Here is a 21063-nt window from a genome sequence, read left to right as displayed (position 1 = left end):
TGTTTAGAGACATTGGCCGTGTGATGTTTGGATTCTCATTTACAAAAGGGAGTCATATCTGCCATCTTTGGTACCAAATTCTGTATACACTGAATAACGAAGATACAGCAACAAATACATATGACCTTTGACCCACCTTTACACTCCCAAGATTGCATCTGAGGAAAAAGTGGTTATTTTGTGAAATGATTGTTCCGATATCGTCTACAAGTGTGCAAAATATGGGAAAGATAGGACAGGTATTCACCAAGCTACAGGATGCAACATTTATGACCTTTAACCCTAATTTACATACCCAAGATGGTGTCCGATCAAGTAGTTGTTATTTTATGAAATAATGTACGTGACATGAACCAAAGATGTGCAAAATATGGGGGTGATAGGGGCTGTTTTTCTTGAGTTAGTGCAAAGAAAGTTGCAGAAAGAAAGAAATATCTCAATACATCGAAGATAAGCTTAAATTTCAACCAAGTTTTTGACGTAATCCCGACACCATATGAAAAAAACGAAGGCTTTAAAGCGATAGCGCAAAGTCTAAGCTACAACATATTAAAATCTGGGCGAAATTCACCGAAGGGTAAGTGAGCTAGTGCTCGATGAAGACAATCATGTCAATTTTCACATTAAAAAAAATTCCCTCCCGTAGAGATAACACGTCATAACGAAGATACAGAAAGAAGTACATTTGATCTTTGACCCCAATTTGCACAGACAAGATGGCATCTGAGCAAAAAGTGATTATTTTGTGAAATGATGCATGTAAGATGGTTTTTGCGTGTGAAAAATATGGAAAAGATAGGACATGTATTCACAAAGATACAGGATGAAACATTTATGACCTTTGACCCTAATTTACATACCCAAGATGGTGTCAGATCAAGTAGTTGTTATTTTATGAAATAATATACATGACATGAACTAAACATGTGCAAAATATGGGGGTGATAGGGGCTGTTTTTCTTGAGTTATTGCAAAGAAAGTTGCAGAAAGAAAGAAATATCTCAATACATCGAAGATAAGCTTGAATTTCAACCAAGTTTTTCGACGTAATTCCGACATCGTATGAACAAATGAAGGGCACACTTACGATAGCAAAAAGTCTCAGCTACAATATACTTAAATCTGGGAGAAATTCACCGAAGCATAAGTGAGCTAGTGCTCGATAAAGATAGTCATGTCAATTTTCATTTCCAGAAAAACTGCACTCCCATAGAGATAACACGTAAACTGGTCAAATTTGATAAGATTACATTTAATCCCTTTTTACGATGTGAAACCGTCATCCAATCAAAATTGTGTTACAATATTTCTGAAAAAGCATTGAATAAGCTACAAAATACTGAAATCTGGGTGAAAATTGGCAAAGGATTAGTGAGATGCGCTCGAATGAACTTGAAATTTGATGACGTCATTTTGAAAATTTACATTTTTTATTTTATTAAGAAATTTGATATCTTTTAATCATTTTGCCAGCATCGCCAACCCATGAAACAACATGTACAACTTATCAGCTTTCAAAATATGTAAAGAAAATGGGGGGTCACCGTCCATCCTGACGAGTAAAATCGGATTTGAAATTATCGTTTTTTTGGTATAGTTGCACTGTATATCGCCATTGACGCGCGCGCGGAATTTCAACTTTGACGGGCCCGTATGACGTCATATTGACTCGGATTGACTTGAAACTTGGTAGAAATATTCCTTGACATTTTAGACATCCGATCCGTGTAAAAAAACGGGATATTTTCATCGCATATGAGCTTTGCGTGCGTATATGCGCGCGCGCGTACGCGTCCGTCGATTTTTTCTGAAATACTCCAAATGACCTGAAACGTATGCAAAACAATTTTGAGCTCGATTGGAGCATATTAAAATTTCAACGCGCACGTACGCGCTCGTTTACCAGGGTCGCGATGAAATTTTATTAAATATATCGATAGAACTTGACTTGAACTATATATTATGTAAATTTCATTGAGAAATTCCATTTCATTAATGAGATACGAATGTGAACGTGATTTCAGATAATGACGTCATAGTGACGTCATGGTTGACTGATCACAATGATACATTAGATCTGTCGTTCTTATGACGCGATACATATATGGTATAAGTTTAAAAGTCATAGGTGAATGACTTTTTGAGTTAATCGCTGCACAACATTTGAGGAGAAAGAAATAAAGAAGAAAGATTCCGTACAGATACAATAGGTGATCCGAGAGGATACTCGGATCACCTAACTAGAGATTGTAATTTGTCATCACTGACAAATTAAGGTGATCCGATTTTTTTTTTTTTTTATCAATGATTCGAGTCCTGATCGCAATAGGCATGACCATACAAGTTTCATCTGTGTTTAGAGACATTGGCCGTGTGATGTTTGCATTCTCATTTAGAAAAGGGAGTCATATCTGCCATCTTTGGTACCAAATTCTGTATACACTGAATAACGAAGAAACAGCAATGAATACATATGACCTTTGACCCACCTTTGCACTCCCAAGATTGCATCTGATGAAATAGTGGTTATTTTGTGAAATGATTCTCGCGACATCGTCTATACGTGTGGAAAATATGGGAAAGATAGGACAGGTATTCACTAAGATACAAGATGAAACATTTATGACCTTTGACCCTAATTTACATACCCAAGATGTTGTCTGATCTAGTAGTTGTTATTTTATGAAATAATGTACGAGACATGAACTAAACATGTGCAAAATATGGGGGTGATAGGGCGTGTTTTTCTTGAGTTATTGCAAAGAGAGTTGCAGAAAGAAAGAAATATCTCAATACATAGAAGATAAGCTTTAATTTCAACCAATTTTTTATCGTAATCCCGACATCGTATGAAAAAAACAAAGAAATTGAAACGATAGCGCAAAGTCTCAGCTACAACATATTAAAATCTGGGAGAAATTCACCGAAGGGTAAGTGAGCTAGTGCTCGATAAAGACAATCATGTCAATTTTCACATTAAAGAAAATTCCCTCCCATAGAGATAACACGTCATAACGAAGATACAAAAAGAAGTACATATGACCTTTGACCTCAATTTGCAACGACAAGATGGCATCTGAGTAAAATGTGGTTATTTTGTGAAATGATCCTTGTAACATGGTCTTTGCGTGTGCAAAATATGGGAAAGATAGGACATGTATTCACTACGATACAGGGTGAAACACTTATGACCTTTGACCCTACTTTACATACCCAAGATGGTGTCCGATCAAGTAGTTGTTATTTTATGAAATAATGTACGTGACATGAACTAAACATGTGCAAAATATAGAAGTGATAGAGGCCGTTTTTCTTGAGTTATTGCAAAGAAAGTTGCAGAAAGAAAGAAATATCTCAATACATCGAAGATAAGCCTGAATTTCAACCCAATTTTTTGACGTGATTCCGACAGCGTATGAAAAAACAAAGGGCACACTAACGGTAGGGTAAAGTCTCAGCTACAACATATTAAAATCTGGGAGAAATTTACCGAAGCTTAAGTGAGCTAGTGCTCGATAAAGATAGTCATGTCAATTTTCATTTCCAGAAAAACTGCACTCCCATAGAGATAACACGTAAACTGGTCAAATTTGACAAGATTACTTTTAATCCATTTTTACGAGGTAATACCATTATCCAATCAAAATATTGTAATTTTATGTTTGAAAGAACATTAAATAAGCTACATCATACTGAAATTTGGGTGAAAATTGACAAAGGACTAGTGAGATACGCTCGAATGAACTTGAAATTTGATGACGTCATTTTGAAAATTTACTTTTTTTACTTTATTAAGAAATTTGATATCTTTTAATCATTTTGTCAGCATTGCCACCCCATGAAATGACATGTACAACTCATCAGCTTTCAAAATATGTACAGAAAATGGAGGGTCACCGTCCATCCTGACGAGTAAAATCGGATTTAAAATTGGCAGTTTTTTGGCATAGTTGTACTGTATATCGCCATTGACGCGCGCGCGGAATTTCAACTTTGACGGGCCCGTATGACCTCATATTGAGTCGGATTGACTTGAAACTTGGTAGAAATATTCCTTGACATTTCAGGCAGCCGATAAGTGTGAAAAAACGGGAAATTTCTATTGCATATGAGCTGTGCGTGCGTATATGAGCGCGCGCGTACGCGTCCGTCCAATTTTTTCAATTTTTCAAAAAATGCCCGAAATGGTCTGAAACGTGTGCAAAAAAAATTTGAGCTCGATTTGAGCATACAAATATTTCAACGCGCGCGTACGCGCACGTTTTAAGATATAGATGAATTTTGAGAATGTGAGTAGAATGCGCTTGACTTGAACCATATGTGACGTAAATTTGATTGAAAAATTCCATTCCATTAATGAGATATGAATGAAAATGTGTTTTCATGTAATGACGTCATAGTGACGTCACGGTCGACTGATCACAATGATTTTACAAGATTTGTCGTCTTTGGGTCACCATACATATATGGTATTAGTTTGACATTGATAGGCAATGCACTTTCTGAGCTAACCTCTGCACAACTTTTGGGGAGAAATAAAGAACTAGAGATTGTAATTTGTCATTACTGACAAATTAAGGTGATCCGATTTTTTTAATGAATTATTCGAGTCCTGATTGCAATAGGCATGACCATACAGGTTTCATCTGTGTTTAGAGACATTGGCCGTGTGATGTTTGGATTCTCATTTAGAAAAGGGAGTCATATCTGCCATCTGTGGTACCAAATTCTGTATACACTAGATAACAAAGATACAGCAACAAATACATATGATCTTTGACCCACTTTTACACTCCCAAGATGGCATCTGAGGAAAAGTGTTTATTTTGTGAAATGATTTTTGCGACATCGTCTATACGTGTGCAAAATATGGGAAAGATAGTACAGGTATTCACCAAGATGCAGGATGAAACATATATGACCTTTCACCCTTATTTACATACCCAAGATGGCGTCTGATTAAGAAGTCGTTATTTTATGAAATAATGTAGGTGACATGAACTAAACATGTGCAAAATATGGTGGTGATAGAGCATGTTTTTCTTGTGGTTTTGCAAAGAAAGTTGTGCAAAGAAAGAAAAATTTCAATACATCGTTGATGAGCTTTAATTTCAACCAAGTATTTTGACGTGATACCGACATCGTGTGAAAAAACAAAGGGCACTTATATGATAGCACAAAGTCTCAGCTACAACATATTAAAATCTAGGAGAAATTCACGGAAGCATAAGTAAGATAGTGCATGATAAAGATAGTCATGTCAATTTTCACATCTAGAAAAACTCCCTCCTATAGAGATAACACGTAATAGCGAAGATTGAGAAAGAAGTACATATGACCTTTGACCCCACTTTGCACACCCAAGATGGCATCTGAGCAATTAGTAGTTATTTTGTGAAATGATTCTTGTAACATGGTCTTTGCGTGTGCAAAATATGGGAAAGATAGGACATGTATTCACCAAGATACAGGATGAAACATTTATGACCTTTGACCCTAATTTACATACCAAAGATGGTGTCCGATCAAGTAGTTGTTATTTTATGAAATAATGTACGTGACATGTACTAGACATGTGCAAAATATGGAATTGATAGCCATTGTTGTTGTTCATCTATTGCACAGAAAGTAGTAGAAAGAAAGAAAAATAAAGAAAAAATTATGTTATTTTATAGAAATTTGAAGGAGAAGCATAAAAAAATCAGAAAAAGATAAAGTAAGGAAAGGGAGATTAAGATTAACTAAAGAAAAAGAAGAAAAAAAGTGTTTAAAAAAATTTTAAAAAAATATTGGCAGGAGTGAGCCTCGAACCAGGGACCTTAGGATTACGAGTCGGATGCGCTACGCAATGACCTATTTCATTCTCCATAGGCCCTGTGTATTAAGCAAAATGACGCTGCATCGAAGCCTCGTGCCATTTTCAACCAAGTTTTTCGAATTGATGCCGACATCGTATGAAAAAATGGAGGGCACATTACGATAGCCCAAAGTCTCAGCTACAACATACTAAAATCTGGGAGAAATTCACCGAAGCATAAGTGAGCTAGTGCTCGAAAAAGAGAGTCATGTCAATTTTCACTGCCAGAAAAACTGCTCTCCCATAGAGATAACACGTAAACTGGTCAAATTTGACAATATTACTTTCAATCCATTTTTACGAGGTGATGCCGTCCTCCAATCAAAATGTTGTAATAATATTAATGAAAGATCATTTAATAAGCTACAACATACTGAAATTTAAGTGTAAATTGGCAAAGGATAAGTGAGATACGCTCGAGTGAACTTGAAATTTGATGACGTCATTTTGAAAATTTACTTTTTTTACTTTATTAAGAAATTTGATATCTTTTAATCATTTTGCCAGCATCGCCAACCCATGAAATAACATATCCAACTCATCAACTTTCAGAATATGTAAAGAAAATGGGAGGTTACCGTCCATCCTGACGAGTAAAATCGGATTTAAAATTGGCGTTTTTCTGGCATCGTTGCACTGTATATCGCCATTGACGCGCGCGCGGAATTTCAACTTTGACGGGCCCGTATGACGTCATATTGAGTTGGATTGACTTGAAACTTGGTAGAAATATTCCTTGACATTTTAGGCATCTGATAAATGTAAAAAAACGGGAAATTTCCATTGCATATGAGCTGTGTGTGCGAATATGTGCGCGCGCGTACGCGTCCGTCCAATTTTTTCAATTTTTCAAAAAATGCTCCAAATGGTCTGAAACGTGTGCAAAAAAAATTTGAGGTCGATTTGAGCATACAAATATTTCAACGCGCCCGTACGCGCACGTTTTAAGAGAAAATATGAATTTTGAGAATATGAGTATAATGCGCATAACTTGAAATGTATGTGACGTAAATTCTATTGCAAAATTCCATTCCATTAATGAGATATGAATGAAAATGTGTTTTCATATAATGACGTCATAGTGACGTCACGGTCAACTGATCACTATGATTTTACTTGATCTGCCGTCTTTGGGACATGATACATATATGGTATAAGTTTGACATTGAAAGGCAATGCACTTTCTGAGCTAACCGCTGCACAAATTTTGGTTAGAAATAAAGAAGAACTAGAGATTGTAATTTGTCATCACTGACAAATTAAGGTGATCCGATTTTTTTATTTAATCAATTATTCAAGTCCTGATCGCAATAGGCATGACCATGACAGGTTTCATCTGTGTTCAGAGACATTGGCCGTGTGATGTTTGGATTCTCATTTAGAAAAGGTAGTCATATCTGCCATCTTTGGTACCAAATCTGTATACACTATAACGAAGATACAGCAACAAGTACATATGACCTTTGACCCCACTTTGCACAACCTAGATGGCATCTGAGCAAAAAATGGTTATTTTGTGAAATGATTCTTGTAACATGATCTTTGCGTGTGCAAAATATGGGAAAGATAAGACATGTATTCACCAAGATACAGGATGAAACATTTGTGACCTTTGACCCTAATTTACATACCCAAGATGTTGACCGATCAAGTAGTTGTTATTTTATAAAATAATGTACGTGACATGAGCTAAACATGTGCAAAATATGGGGGTGATAGGGGCTGTTTTTCTTGAGTTATTGCAAAGAAAGTTGCAGAAACATAGAAATATCTCAATACAACGAAGATAAGCTTAATTTCAACCAAGTATTTTAACATGATCCCGACATCATATGAAAAAACAAAGGGCACGTAACGATAGCGCAAAGACTAAGTTACAACATTTTAAAATCTGAGAAAAATTCACCGAAGGGTAATTGAGCTAGTGCTCGATAAAGACAATCATGTCAATTTTCACATCTAGAAAAATTCCCTCCCATAGAGATAACACGTCATAACGAAGAAACAGAAAGAAGTACATATGACCTTTTGACCCCACTTTGCACAGACAAGATGACATCTGAGCAAAGAGTGGTTATTTTGTGAAATGATTCTTGTAACATGATCTTTGCGTGTGCAAAATATGGGAGAGATAGCACATGTATTCACTTAGATACAGGATGAACCATTTATGACCTTTGACCCTAATTTACATACCGAAGATTGTGTCCGATCAAGTAATTGTTATTTCATGAAATGATGTACGTAACATGAACTAAACATGTGCGAAATATTGGGTAGATAGGGCTTGTTTTTCTTGAGTTATTGCAAAGAAAGTTGCAAAAGGAAATTAATATGAAAATACATCGAAGATAAGCTTTAATTTCAACCAAGTTTTTGGACGTGATCCCGACACCGTATGAAAAAATGAAGGGCACATTTACGATAGCCCAAAGTCTCAGCTACAACATATCGAAATCTGGGAGAAATTCACCGAAGCATAAGTGAGCTAGTGCTCGAAAAAGATAGTCATGTCAATTTTCACTTCCAGAAAAACTGCTCTCCCATAGAGATAACACGTAAACTGGTCAAATTTTACAAGGATGCTTTCAATCCATTTTTACGAGGTGATGACGTCATCCAATCAAATTTTTGTAATTATAAATATGAAAGTACATTTAATAAGCTACAACATACTGAAAACTGTGTGAAAATTGGCAAAGGATAAGTGAGATACGCTCGAGTGAACTTGAAATTTGATGACGTCATTTTGAAAATTTACTTTTTTTACTTTATTAAGAAATTTGATATCTTTTAATCATTTTTTCAGTATCGCCAACCCATGAAATGATATTTACAACTCATCAGCTTTTAAAATATGTAAAGAAAATGGGGGGTTACCGTCCATCCTGACGAGTAAAATCGGATTTAAAATTGGCGGTTTTTTTGCATTGTTGCACTGTATATCGCCATTGACGCGCGCGCGGAATTTCAACTTTGACGGGCCCGTATGACGTCATATTGAGTCGGATTGACTTGAAACTTGGAAGAAATATTCCTTGACATTTTAGGCATCTGATAAATGTGAAAAAACGGGAAATTTCTATTCCATATGACCTGTGCGTGCGTATATGTGCGCGCGCGTACGCGTCCGTCCGATTTTTTCAATTTTTCAAAAAATGCTTTAAATGGTCTGAAACGTGTGCAAAAAGATTTTGAGCTCGATTGGAGCATACAAATATTTCAACGCGCGCGTACGCGCACGTTTTAATAATAAATATGAATTTTGATAATATGAGTAGAATGCGCTTGACTTGTAATATATGTGACGTAAATTTCATTGAAAATGTCCATTCAATTAATGAGATATGAATGAAAATGTGTTTTCATATAATGACGTCATAGTGACGTCACGGTCGACTGATCACTATGATTTTACTTGCGCTGTCGTCTTTGCGACATGATACATATATGGTATAAGTTTGACATTGAGAGGCAATGCACTTTCTGAGCTAACCTCTGCACAACTTTTGAGGAGAAATAAAGAAAGAAACAAAGAAAGAAGAAAGATTCAGTACAGATACAGAAGGTGATCCGAGAGGATACTCGGATCACCTAATAAAAAGAAGAACAGAGAATCAGTACAGATACAGAAGGTGATCCGAGAGGATACTCGGATCACCTAAAAAGAAGAAGAAAGAATCCGTACAGATACAGAAGGTGATCCGAGAGGATACTCGGATCACCTAAAGAAAGAATCCGTACAGATACAGAAGGTGATCCGAGAGGATACTCGGATCACCTAATAATCTTCTCTCTGAGGGAAAACGAGCGCAATCCGCGGGGAGCAAAATACACGGTGTGTGTTTAAACACACGCATGTCGAAGCGGTTTTGTCGGTTCCCATAGACTTTACACGTGAAGGCGATTCTCTTGGCACTGAGCCAAGTTCGGCGAGCTCGCTCGGTTCTCCCGTTTTATCCTCTATAGGGCTCACACGGGTAAATAATTCCCCATAGAGACGTGTGTTAAAATTCAAATTTCAAAAAATTCTGTAAAATAGCTGGGAGAAATGAGGTGTTTCATCTTCACTAACCTGAATAAGTGAGATATTACCTTTCATCCATCAGATTGCCAGGGTGAGTTGTTCTGCTCTAATTCTGTCCAGGGGTCCGCAAAGCCAGACTACGAGTTCTTGTCACTCAAAAAATCACCTATTTTCCGTACACGTACCCAATGAAATATAGTCCCCTCAAATTCCATCAGAAAAGCTTTCATCTTCCAACCAAAATGCAGTTTGTAGAGGAATTCATACTCAATATCTGCAGCTATTCAGTTTTTTGCCAAACTACATCATTGATTTTTAATCAATTTTTTTCTTCATTTATTTTGGTATCTTTGGTACGAATTTGTGAAGGGGTCTGGGACAGTCCATTTTATTTACAGGTGTGAGCCCTATAGTGGAGGTCATATTTCTTATTTGACTTTTAAACATCTTAAATGTGTTTTTTTTATGATATTTGCCCCTACATCATATGAGAAATTACACTTTCAAGGATTATAAAGCTTCTCAAAGGGACACTTTTAGAAAATCATGCCCTTTAGGGTTTTTTTAAAAATAAATCTTGCAGTTTTGATCAGTTCTTCATAAGATGAATGCATAGATCCAGGCAGTTATCCTTGATTGTGGGTGTGCCATCATCACCTTATAGCCTACAAAGTACTTGATAAGACTTTGTTTTGTCAAACAGACTAACTTTATGTATTTTGAGCTGTTTCAGTGGTAGCCAAAACAAAGAAATACATTAAAGTAACACAGCCATTCAAAGTTGTGTGATACTGATGACTGACAGCTATGTACTAAGATCTAGTGACAAGAACATAATATTAAGAAAAGAAATAGTAGCAAGGCAGATGAGGAGGGGGGGGGGAGTAGAGGAGAGAGGTAGAGAGAGGGGGGTAGGGAGGGGAAGGGGAGGGAGGAAGAGATCTGACACAATACAAGATACACAATACAAGATTAACAGTCATTCAAAGTTGTGTGATACTGATGACTGCTATTTACTAAGATCTAGTACCACAAGAACATAATATTAAGAAAAGAAATTGTAGCAAGGAAGAGTGGGGGGGGGGGGAGTAGAGGAGAGAAGTAGAGGGAGGGGGGTAGGGAGCAGAAGGGGGAGGGAGGAAGAGATCTGACACAATACAAGATACACAATACAAGAAGTCATTCAAAGTTGTGTGATACTAATGACTGCTATTTACTAAGATCTAGTACCACAAGAACATAATATTCAGAAAAGAAATTGTAGCAAGATAGAGTTGGGGGGGGGGGAGTAGAGGAGAGAGGTAGAGGGGGGGGGGGGAGTAGGGAGGAGAAGGGGAGGGAGGAAGAGAGATCTGACACAATACAAGATCAACATAAACCAGCAGAGCTTGTATGGGATGAATACTTCCCATGGACTTGCATGTATTGCGTGCATTCTCTATAGGGCTCACACGGGTAAATAATTCCCCATAGAGACGTGTGTTAAAATTCAAATTTCAAAAAATTCTGTAAAATAGCTGGGAGAAATGAGGTGTTTCATCTTCACTAACCTGAATAAGTGAGATATTACCTTTCATCCATCAGATTGCCAGGGTGAGTTGTTCTGCTCTAATTCTGTCCAGGGGTCCGCAAAGCCAGACTACGAGTTCTTGTCACTCAAAAAATCACCTATTTTCCGTACACGTACCCAATGAAATATAGTCCCCTCAAATTCCATCAGAAAAGCTTTCATCTTCCAACCAAAATGCAGTTTGTAGAGGAATTCATACTCAATATCTACAGCTATTCAGTTTTTTGCCAAACTACATCATTGTTTTTTAATCATTTTTTTTCTTCATTCATTTTGGTATCTTTGGTACGAATTTGTGAAGGGGTCTGGGACAGTCCATTTTATTTACAGGTGTGAGCCCTATAGGGTATTTCGGCGTTATCCTTCACAGGGTAGTTGCTTGGACTGACTACTGTAAAATTTAAATCCGTATTATCGATGTTAAGTACTGTTAAATACACAAATTGTGAACAATAGTTATAACAAAAATGTTTCCAGACTAAACCCGTCCGTAGTTATGGTTTATTAAGACAAATACTGACATCTCCTTATATTTTAAGCTTTATTGCGAAAATTTTATATGGTAGGATGTTTTGTGATACAACAGACCTACACATATGCATCAAATAATGTTTTTAAATCACTGCTCCCAAAGGTAAACAGGACCTTTAAGACCCGGATGTGCTTTACCAGGAAAAAGGGTCAACTCATGTGGCGTTCATGCATGCCATCCAACCTATAACTTTACATTCCAGTTATATCTCTTCTTTGATGCAGGAGTTCCGTTTGAATAAACTACCGCGTATTTGGCAGAGGAAAGAAAGGGTAGGGCCTACATACCTCTTGCAGTGTAGAAATGAACAGTGGGATATGGAACTGTTGCCACGTATGAATTTCACATGGGTTGAACAAAAGCTTCTTTTTTCATTACAAACCTTTTGAATATCTTTGTGTAACAGATATCTATATTCTCGATTTAGTTTTGTATGAAATGAAGGCGTTGGTTCCAAATCTTTCTGAAGCCAGACGTGAAAGATTGTCCATCCACGTGTAAAAATTGGGGCAGTTTTAAGGTACGCTAGTAGGACTTTGTAACTATACAGTCCCAGGTTTGTAACAAATGCCTGTCTTTAGAATTTCTAATCGAACTACGTAGAATGTTTTGAAGGAGCCTAAAAAAAAAAAGAGCTTTGGAAAGCCTCCCCCCCCCAAAAAAAAAATAAATAAATAAATAAATAAATAAATAAATAATGTATTGCTTTCACAAAACGTTCAAAAGATGACTGAAGGTCTATTCTTTCATATGACATTAAAAGATTTGCGAAAATATAATATTATGCTTGGATAATCAGTATAGCCACTTTTTAAAGGGATGTGAAATTATGTTGTGCAGAAATTGATTGTGCATTTTAACTGTCACATTTCTTTAATTTAGGTGACTTTTCAAAAACTCAACGTTTTTAAACACTCAGTATGGAGTCCCTCCAAAAACAAAAACAAAAACAAAATCAAGGAACCTGATTTAAGGACAAGATATAAACGCAAACACACACACACACACACACACACATATATATATATATATATATATATATATATATATATATATTGATTAATCATAATACTATCGAAAAGTGCAGTGTTCGAATGCCAGTAACAAAGTAGCATTATACTGCCATTAAAGTAATTTTGATGACAATTTGTAGGACGTTATCAAACAGCTACAGGGAGCTATCTACTTGAATTATACTAACAGGAAGTTTCCCTGTTGTTATAGATATTTGATGATTTTTTTTTTTCAAAAGTTATTATATAGGCTATGTAGATACAAAGACTAGACCAATTGTGACTCTGCACCTCAAAACAAACAAAAAGTCGCCAGACATGAATTTTTAGTTAAGACCATATTCTGAAAGAGCAGACTTTTAGCTTTAAAATGATGTATAACTCAAATCAAATGGACTCTCCTAACCTATCTAAATATTGGAAAGAAAGCACAAACTCAGGAAAAGTGTGAACTGAGAAAAGAGGCTCTGAAGTACAGTGTCTATTCAAGCGCTTAATCTTTACCAAACCGTGCTGGCTGTGCGATGAATGGGACAAAAAACAGGAAGTAAACCACCAGAGTAACAACAATGAAGGGATTATCAGATTAAACTGAAATTCAGCGTGCCTCATTAACACATTCTGTCCATAATTAATGCCAACTTTCAAAGCAGTAGCACTATCCTTTCAAAAGTTATTAGAATTGAAAGTGAAGAGTGTGGACAAGGTTTTTCAGAAATGAAAAAGGGATTCTAACGACACACCTAATCACACTATTCTACCAAAAATGTTCGAGATAAACTGCTAAAAAAATCACACTTTCCTGCCGGTTTTATGATACCAAATTTTAGGACTAGAGATTGTAATTTGTCATTACTGACAAATTAAGGTGATCCGATTTTTGTTTAATCAATGATTCGAGGTCTGATCGCAATAGGCATGACCATACAGGTTTCATCTGTGTTTAGAGACATTGGCCGTGTGATGTTTGGATTCTCATTTAAAAAAGGGAGTCATATCTGTCATCTTTGGTACCAAATTCTGTATTCACTAGATAACGAAGATTCAGCAACAAATACATAATTTAGGCATGACCATACAGGTTTCATGTGTGTTTAGGGACATTCGCCGTGTGATATTTGGAATCTCATTTACAAAAGCGAGTCAGACCTGCCATCTTTGGTATCAAATTCCGTATACACTGTAACGAAGATACAGAATGAAGTATATTTGACCATTGACCCCACTTTGCACAGCCAGCATGGCATCTAAGCAAAAAGTGGTTATTTCGTAAAATGATTCTTGTAACGTGGTCTTTGCGTGTGCAAAATATGGAAGAGATAGGACATGTATTCACTAAGATACAGAATGAAACATTTATGACCTTTGACCCTAATTTACATACCCAAGATGGTGTCTGACTAAGAAGTTGTTATTTTATGAAATAATGTACGTGACATGAACTAAACATGTGCAAACTTTGAGGGTGATAGACGCTGTTTTTCTTGAGTTATTGCAAAGAAAGTTGCAGAAAGAAAGACATATCTCAATACATTGAAGATAAGCTTTAATTTCAACCAAGTTTTTTAACGTGATCCCGACATCGTATGAAAAAAACGAAGGGTAAAATACGATAGCCAAAAGTCTCAGCTACAACATATTAAGATCTGGGAGCAATTCACCGAAGCATAAGTGAGCTAGTGCTCGAAAAAGATAGCCATGTCAAATTTCATTTGCAGAAAAACTGCACTCCCATAGAGATAACACGTCATGATGAAGATACAGAAAGAAGAATATATGACCTTTGACCCCACTTTGCACAGACATGATGGCATCTGAGCAAAAAGTCGTTATTTTGTGAAATGATTCTTGTAACATGGTCTTTGCGTGTGCAAAATATGGGAGAGATAGGAAATGTATTCACCAAGATACAGGATGGAACATTTATGACCTTTGACCCTAATTTACATACCCAAGATGGTGTCCGATCGAGTAATTGTTATTTTATGAAATAATATACGTGACATGAACAAAACATGTGCAAAATATGGGATTAATAGCCATTGTTATTGTTCATCTATTGCACAGAAAGTAGTAGAAAGAAAGAAAAATAAAGAAAAAATTATGTTATTTTTATAGAAATTTGAAGGAGAAGCATGAAAAAATCAGAAAAAGATAAAGTTAGGAAAGGAGATTCAGACTAACTAAAGAAAAAGAAGAAAAAAAAAGTGTTTAAAAAATTAAAAACTGGCAGGGGTGAGCATCGAACCAGGGACCTTAGGATTACGAGTCGGATGCGCTATGCAATGACCTATTTCATGCTCCATAGGCCCTGTGTATTAAGCAAAATGACGCTGCATCGAAGCCACATGCAATTTTTTAACCAAGTTTTTCGACGTGATGCCGACGTCGTATAAAAAAATGGAGGGCACACTCCCGATAGCCCAAAGTCTCAGCTACAACATACTAAAATCTGGGAAAAATTCACCGAAGCATAAGTGAGCTAGTGCTCGAAAAAGATAGTCATGTCAATTTTCTCTGCCAGAAAAACTGCTCTCCCATAGAGATAACACGTAAACTGGTCAAATTTTACAAGGATACTTTCAATCCATTTTTACGAGGTGATGACGTTATCCAATCAAAATGTTGTTTAATATTAATGAAAGAAAATTTCATAAGCTACAACATACTGAAATCTGGGTGAAAATTGGCGAAATTTAAGTGAGATACGCTCGAGTGAATTTGAAATTTGATGACGTCATTTTGAAAATTTACTTTGTCTACTTTATTAAGAAATTTGATATCTTGTAATCATTTTTTCAGTATCGCCAACCTATGAAATGACATGTACAATTCATCAGCTTTTAGAATATATCAAGAAAATGGGGGGTCACCGTCCATCCTGACGAGTAAAATCCGATTTAAATTTGGCGGTTTTTTGGCATAGTTGCACTGTGTATCCCCATTGACGCACGCGCGGAATTTTGAATTTGACGGGCCCGTATGACGTCATATTGAGTCGGATCGACTTGAAACTTGATAGAAATATTCCTTGACATTTCGGACATCCGATCCGTGTGAAAAAACTGAAAATTTCTATTGCATATGAGCTGTGCGTGCGTATATGTGCGCGCGCGTACGTGTCCGTCCGATTTTATCAATTTTTCAAAAAATGCTCCAAATGGTCTGAAACGTATGCAAAAAAAATTGAGCTCGATTTGAGCATACAAATATTTCAACGCGCGCGTACGCGCACGTATCAAGAGAAAATGTGAATTTTGAGAATATGAGTAGAATGCGCATAACTTGAAATAAATGTGACGTGAATTTCATTGAAAAACTTCATTCCATTAATGAGATATGATTGAGAATGTGTTTTCATATAATGACGTCATAGTGACGTCAAGGTCGACTGATCACTTTGATTTTAGTTCGATTGCCGTCTTTGGGACACGATACATACATGGTATAAGTTTGAACTTGATAGGCATAGCACTTTCTGAGCTAACCTCTGCACAACTTTTGGGGAGAAATAAAGAAAGAAGAAGAAAGAATCCGTACAGATACAGAAGGTGATCCGAGAGGATACTCGGATCACCTAATAATGTAAAAGAAGACCCGCTCTTACAGAAAATATGAAAAAGTCAAGTTCGGCTAGGTTGACCCATTCCACCTATTTTCAGTCCTCACGCAAAATCAGTGTGTGCGACTTTATGTTCGTTTTGAGGTGCACGGTCACAATTATGTATATGTATTGTGTACAATGTCACTATACATGTAACTACAACTGTATGTATATTATCTGTGACAATGAAGACAAGAGAGTCGCACGATGCTAGCTGGATAGGTTATGACCTCTCAGCCTTATTGTCTGCTTGGCAGACGTGTGTGTTGCTTGGGTTGTGTTGTGGCTGTCTGCCACTAGTTTGCAGGCACAAACCCTTGTTGGTCGTATAGGAGTCTGCATGCGCCAAGACTAATACACGCACCACTACACTGCAGCCTCTCCCAAGAAGCTTCAACACAGGGCCTATGGGACAGTGCCAAAGTGGTGCATGTAGTAGTCTTGGCGCAGACTCCTTTACGACCAACAAGGGTTTGTGCCTGCAAACTAGTCTGCCACAGCCCATCACACAGGCAGCCACATTATTTTCTCTTGATGCTGTCCCTATGACAGTCTTGTTGGTGTTTTCTCTTTCTGTTCTCTATGTTGTGTGTTTATGTGTGCACGCATGCTTATCTAGATGCACTTGCGTGCGTGCAGTGTGTGTATGTGTGTGTGAGTGATTATGTTTGACTTTTTTTCTGGGGACCTACCCGTACAATTAAGCATCTGCTTTTCTATAGTTTCCCCTCACATAATCTTAATTATCCAATATGAGTGTGACATACTCTACACTGATTTAAATCCATTTTGTATCATGAAATATTATTTAAAGTCTGCATACACTGAATTTTCAAATTATCTGTTACTAGTCATTGATCTTTAGATGTATGTCACAAATGTGATATGTGTGGAACTTAATAAATGAAATGAAATGAAATGAATAAAATGAAATGAATGAAATGTTGTCATTTTAATTGAATCTGTGTATAAAGATCGCAAGAGTTACAGAGTATGAGATAGTCGACGTAAAATTAACCACCTTTATCGTTCAAATAGTATCTTTAATTGATATTTTGTTTTAAACAGTAAATTTACGAGGCGCAATATTGGGATGACTGCCGCAGTGAACAGTGTAACCATGGAAACCAAAGAAACTCCTAAGATTCTTGTCATCTACACTGGGGGAACGATTGGGATGAAGAAAGTGAATGGAGGTGAGTCAATAGGAAACACTCTTCTCTGCTTAGTACATTATATCTCTTTCTTTCTCTCTCCCTCTCCTCTCTCTCTCCCTCTCTCTCTCTCCCCCTCTCTCTCTCTCTCTCTCTCTCTCTCTCTCTCTCCCTCTCTCTCTTTAACTGTGCCGCTCTGGAAGAAGTAGCCATCGGACGTAGCGTTAGTTTAATGTTTTTAATGCCATCAGCTTTCGACATCTTGACGGGTCTTCTTCAGGGCATTTGGAAATCAACATAACGAAAAGCAACCACCTGTAATAAAACTTGAACAAAATCATGATAAAGCAAAAACAGCGATATTACATAGATTAGCATGCACTCCAACACCAACAGCAATATGACATAAATTAACATGCACGGTGGTATTAGCGTTAAAACATCAATATGGCCTAAATACATACTTGTGGTTGTATCAGCAACATATTGGTGTTTGCATTGCAATATATCAATTATATAGATGTATGCATTGTATGCATGCATACATGTGTGTGTGTGTGTGTGTGTGTGTGTATGTGTGTGTGTGCGTGTGTGTGTGTGTGTGTGTGTGTGTGTGTGTGTGTGTGTGTGTGTGTGTGTAGATGCAGTCGTACAGGTGTGCTTGACTAAATGAATATTTCTCCTCCGTGTTTGCAGTTTTGGTGCCAGTGAAACACTATTTGCCAGACTTCATTAGCAAAACGCCCACAGTGTACGGCAAGCCAGCGGACAGTATCGAGGGCCTCAGCACTTTTGATCTCATGTAATTACCCTCAATACCTCAACCGATACCTGATAAGGATGTCAATGTCATTACAAAAAGGGCTGATATTTTTCGATCTTTTCAGACAATAAATAGAGGATATCTAATACTAATCTGCATACCATGGATTCGATGAAGTTCACTTTGGCTGTGTCTATAGTCATCCTATCTTAAAGGACAAGTCCACCTTCATATACATAAGGATTGAGAGAATGCAGCAACATTAGTAGAACACATCAGTGAAAGTTTGAGGAAAATTGGACAATCCGTTCAAAAGTTACGAATATTTTAAGTATCTGCGCAGTCACTGCTGGAAGAGAAGACTACTACAGTATATGATGTCACATGGGTACAACTATACAAGGAAAATAAAGAGAGAATTTCACAAAACTTTACTTTTTGAATAAAGTGCACAGTTATTCCCCCTGCCTTCTGAAAGAGAAAAGTTGAGTGTTCTTTTGTTATGCGAGAAAAATGGAAATATGTTGAATTTTCTTTATTCTTTCTTTATATCGTTGTACTCATGTGACATCACAAGCTATAGTAGTCTTTTCATCCAGCCGTGACTGAGCAGAAACTTCAAAAACGGATTGTCCGATTTTGCTCAAACTCTCACTGATGTGTTCTACGAATATAGCTGCATTCACTCAACCCACTGAAGGTGAACTTGTCCTTTAACTTACCTCTCCCTGAACTCTTTCCGAGTCAAGATAACACAATAATCACAGTGAGGTAAATACATATATTACATTCTAATCAAAGATGTAATGTGCATTGCAGGAAATAATTTCGTTATGACTGATAACTTAATGACGATTCAATTAATGATGATTATAAAACATTGACATTATTATCACCATTAACAGCTATTGGGGAAGCACTTTTACGAATGACTTCTGTAGATCCTAATCGACAGATGTTTCTGACCGTTTTAGATGCCAATAATGTGGGTGCTGCACTTTACGAATTCGACAACCAAGAGTCATACAGCCCATGAACTCGACACTAGGCAAACGATTTAAAGGCCCATGATTCTGCCACTAGGCACTGACAAGGTCCACGAGTCCGACACTATAAGGCAAACAAAGCCCACGAGACCGACACATTAAAGGACAAGTTCACCTTCATAAACATAAGGATTGAGAAAATGCAACAATATTAGTAGAACACATCAGTGAAAGTTTGAGGAAAATTGGACAATCTGTGAAAAAATTATGAATTTTTTAAATTTTTGTGTTGGAACCGCTGGATGAGGAGATTACTACAGCTTGTGAGTCATATGCGTACAACAGTATAAAGAAAATGTAAAAGAAAATTCAACATATTTTCACTTTTTTCGCATAATAAAAGAGCACTTGACTTGCCTCTTTCTAAAGGCAGGGGGAATAATATTACCCATAACATTTGTCGGTAACGAGTCAGGGGAATGTGTACTTTTTTCAAAAGATGGAATTTTGTGAAATTCTCTTTATATTTTCCTTATATTGTTGTACGCATGTGACATCTAAGTTATTCATACACTGCAGTAGTCTTCTCATCCAGCGGGTACTGCACAAAAACTTCAAAAATTCATAACTTTTGAACGGATTGTCCGATTTTCCTCAAACTTTCAATGATGTGTTCTACTAATATTACTACATTCTCTCAATCCTTATATTTATGAAGGTGAACTTGTCCTTTAAACCCGGTGATGTAATGTCGAACTCGTTGGCCCATTTTTGCCTATAGTATCGAAATCGTGTGCCTTGCTTGCCTATAATGTCGGACCCATGGGTCTTAATTGCCTAGTGTCGAGATGACTCGTGGGCTATACGACTCATGGACATTTTTTCTAATGTCGAACTCGTGGGCTGTATGACTCGTGGATGTCCGTCTCGTGGGATAACCCCAATAATGTAAACTTGTCAGGGTCTTGTGGAGATTACGTCATAATGCTTAAACTCTTCACCGTTGTGATGGTATCCATAGAAACCAGGATGGCAGCCACATTCTCTACAGCATGTTGGAGTGGGAGTGCATCAAGGACTCGAGTAACATCGCCGCCGCGGACTGGGTGCACATGGCAGAGGATATCCTACGATACTACAGCGTCTTCAACGGGTTCGTGATCCTACACGGCACGGACACGATGGCCTACACGGCGTCGGCTCTGTCTTTCATGCTCGACAACCTCTCCAAGCCTGTTGTCATCACTGGCTCGCAGATTCCGCTATCCGAGTTCCGCAGCGATGGAGAGAACAACATGTTGGGCGCCCTTGCCATGGCCAGCTACTCTCGGCCTGAGGATGGCTTGGTGATAGCTGAGGTAAGGCGAAGACGAAAGGTGGTCATAATCATTGATACAGAATACATTTAAGAACACTTCATTACACCAGCTTAAAAAAAAAAATGATCTCAATCTATACTTAATCATATACCGTTTTTCAAACAAATCTGAAGACAAGATAATGAAGGAAAGTATGAACTTATGTTGCCCAACCCGATCACACACTCGGTAAAGTGCT

General features: G+C 37.2%; 1 protein-coding gene across 1 annotated transcript; it reads left to right on the top strand.

The window, feature by feature from the left end:
- The first annotated feature begins 17723 nt into the window (after positions 1-17723).
- Positions 17724-20915, top strand: LOC139734603 (L-asparaginase-like). Its single transcript, XM_071645390.1, has 3 exons — positions 17724-17799; positions 18454-18559; positions 20528-20915. The coding sequence occupies exons 1-3, from the start codon at positions 17724-17726 to the stop codon at positions 20913-20915; spliced, it is 570 nt and encodes a 189-aa protein (XP_071501491.1).
- The last annotated feature ends 148 nt before the right edge of the window (positions 20916-21063 follow it).

The sequence above is a fragment of the Diadema antillarum genome, unplaced genomic scaffold, assembly GCF_040938485.1.
Source record: "Diadema antillarum isolate AM-2024a unplaced genomic scaffold, OU_Dant_1.0 scf00000026, whole genome shotgun sequence".
Lineage (NCBI taxonomy): Eukaryota > Metazoa > Echinodermata > Echinoidea > Diadematoida > Diadematidae > Diadema > Diadema antillarum.
This window is presented reverse-complemented; position numbering and strand designations above follow the sequence as displayed.

Bases quoted from the DNA above. Each gene is read 5' to 3' on its own strand.
- LOC139734603 (XM_071645390.1), top strand. From the start codon at position 17,724: ATGGAAACCAAAGAAACTCCTAAGATTCTTGTCATCTACACTGGGGGA. The intron at 17,800-18,453 runs GTGAGTCAATAG...CCGTGTTTGCAG, and splicing joins GATGAAGAAAGTGAATGGAG to TTTTGGTGCCAGTGAAACAC. The intron at 18,560-20,527 runs GTAATTACCCTC...TGGTATCCATAG, and splicing joins CTCAGCACTTTTGATCTCAT to AAACCAGGATGGCAGCCACA.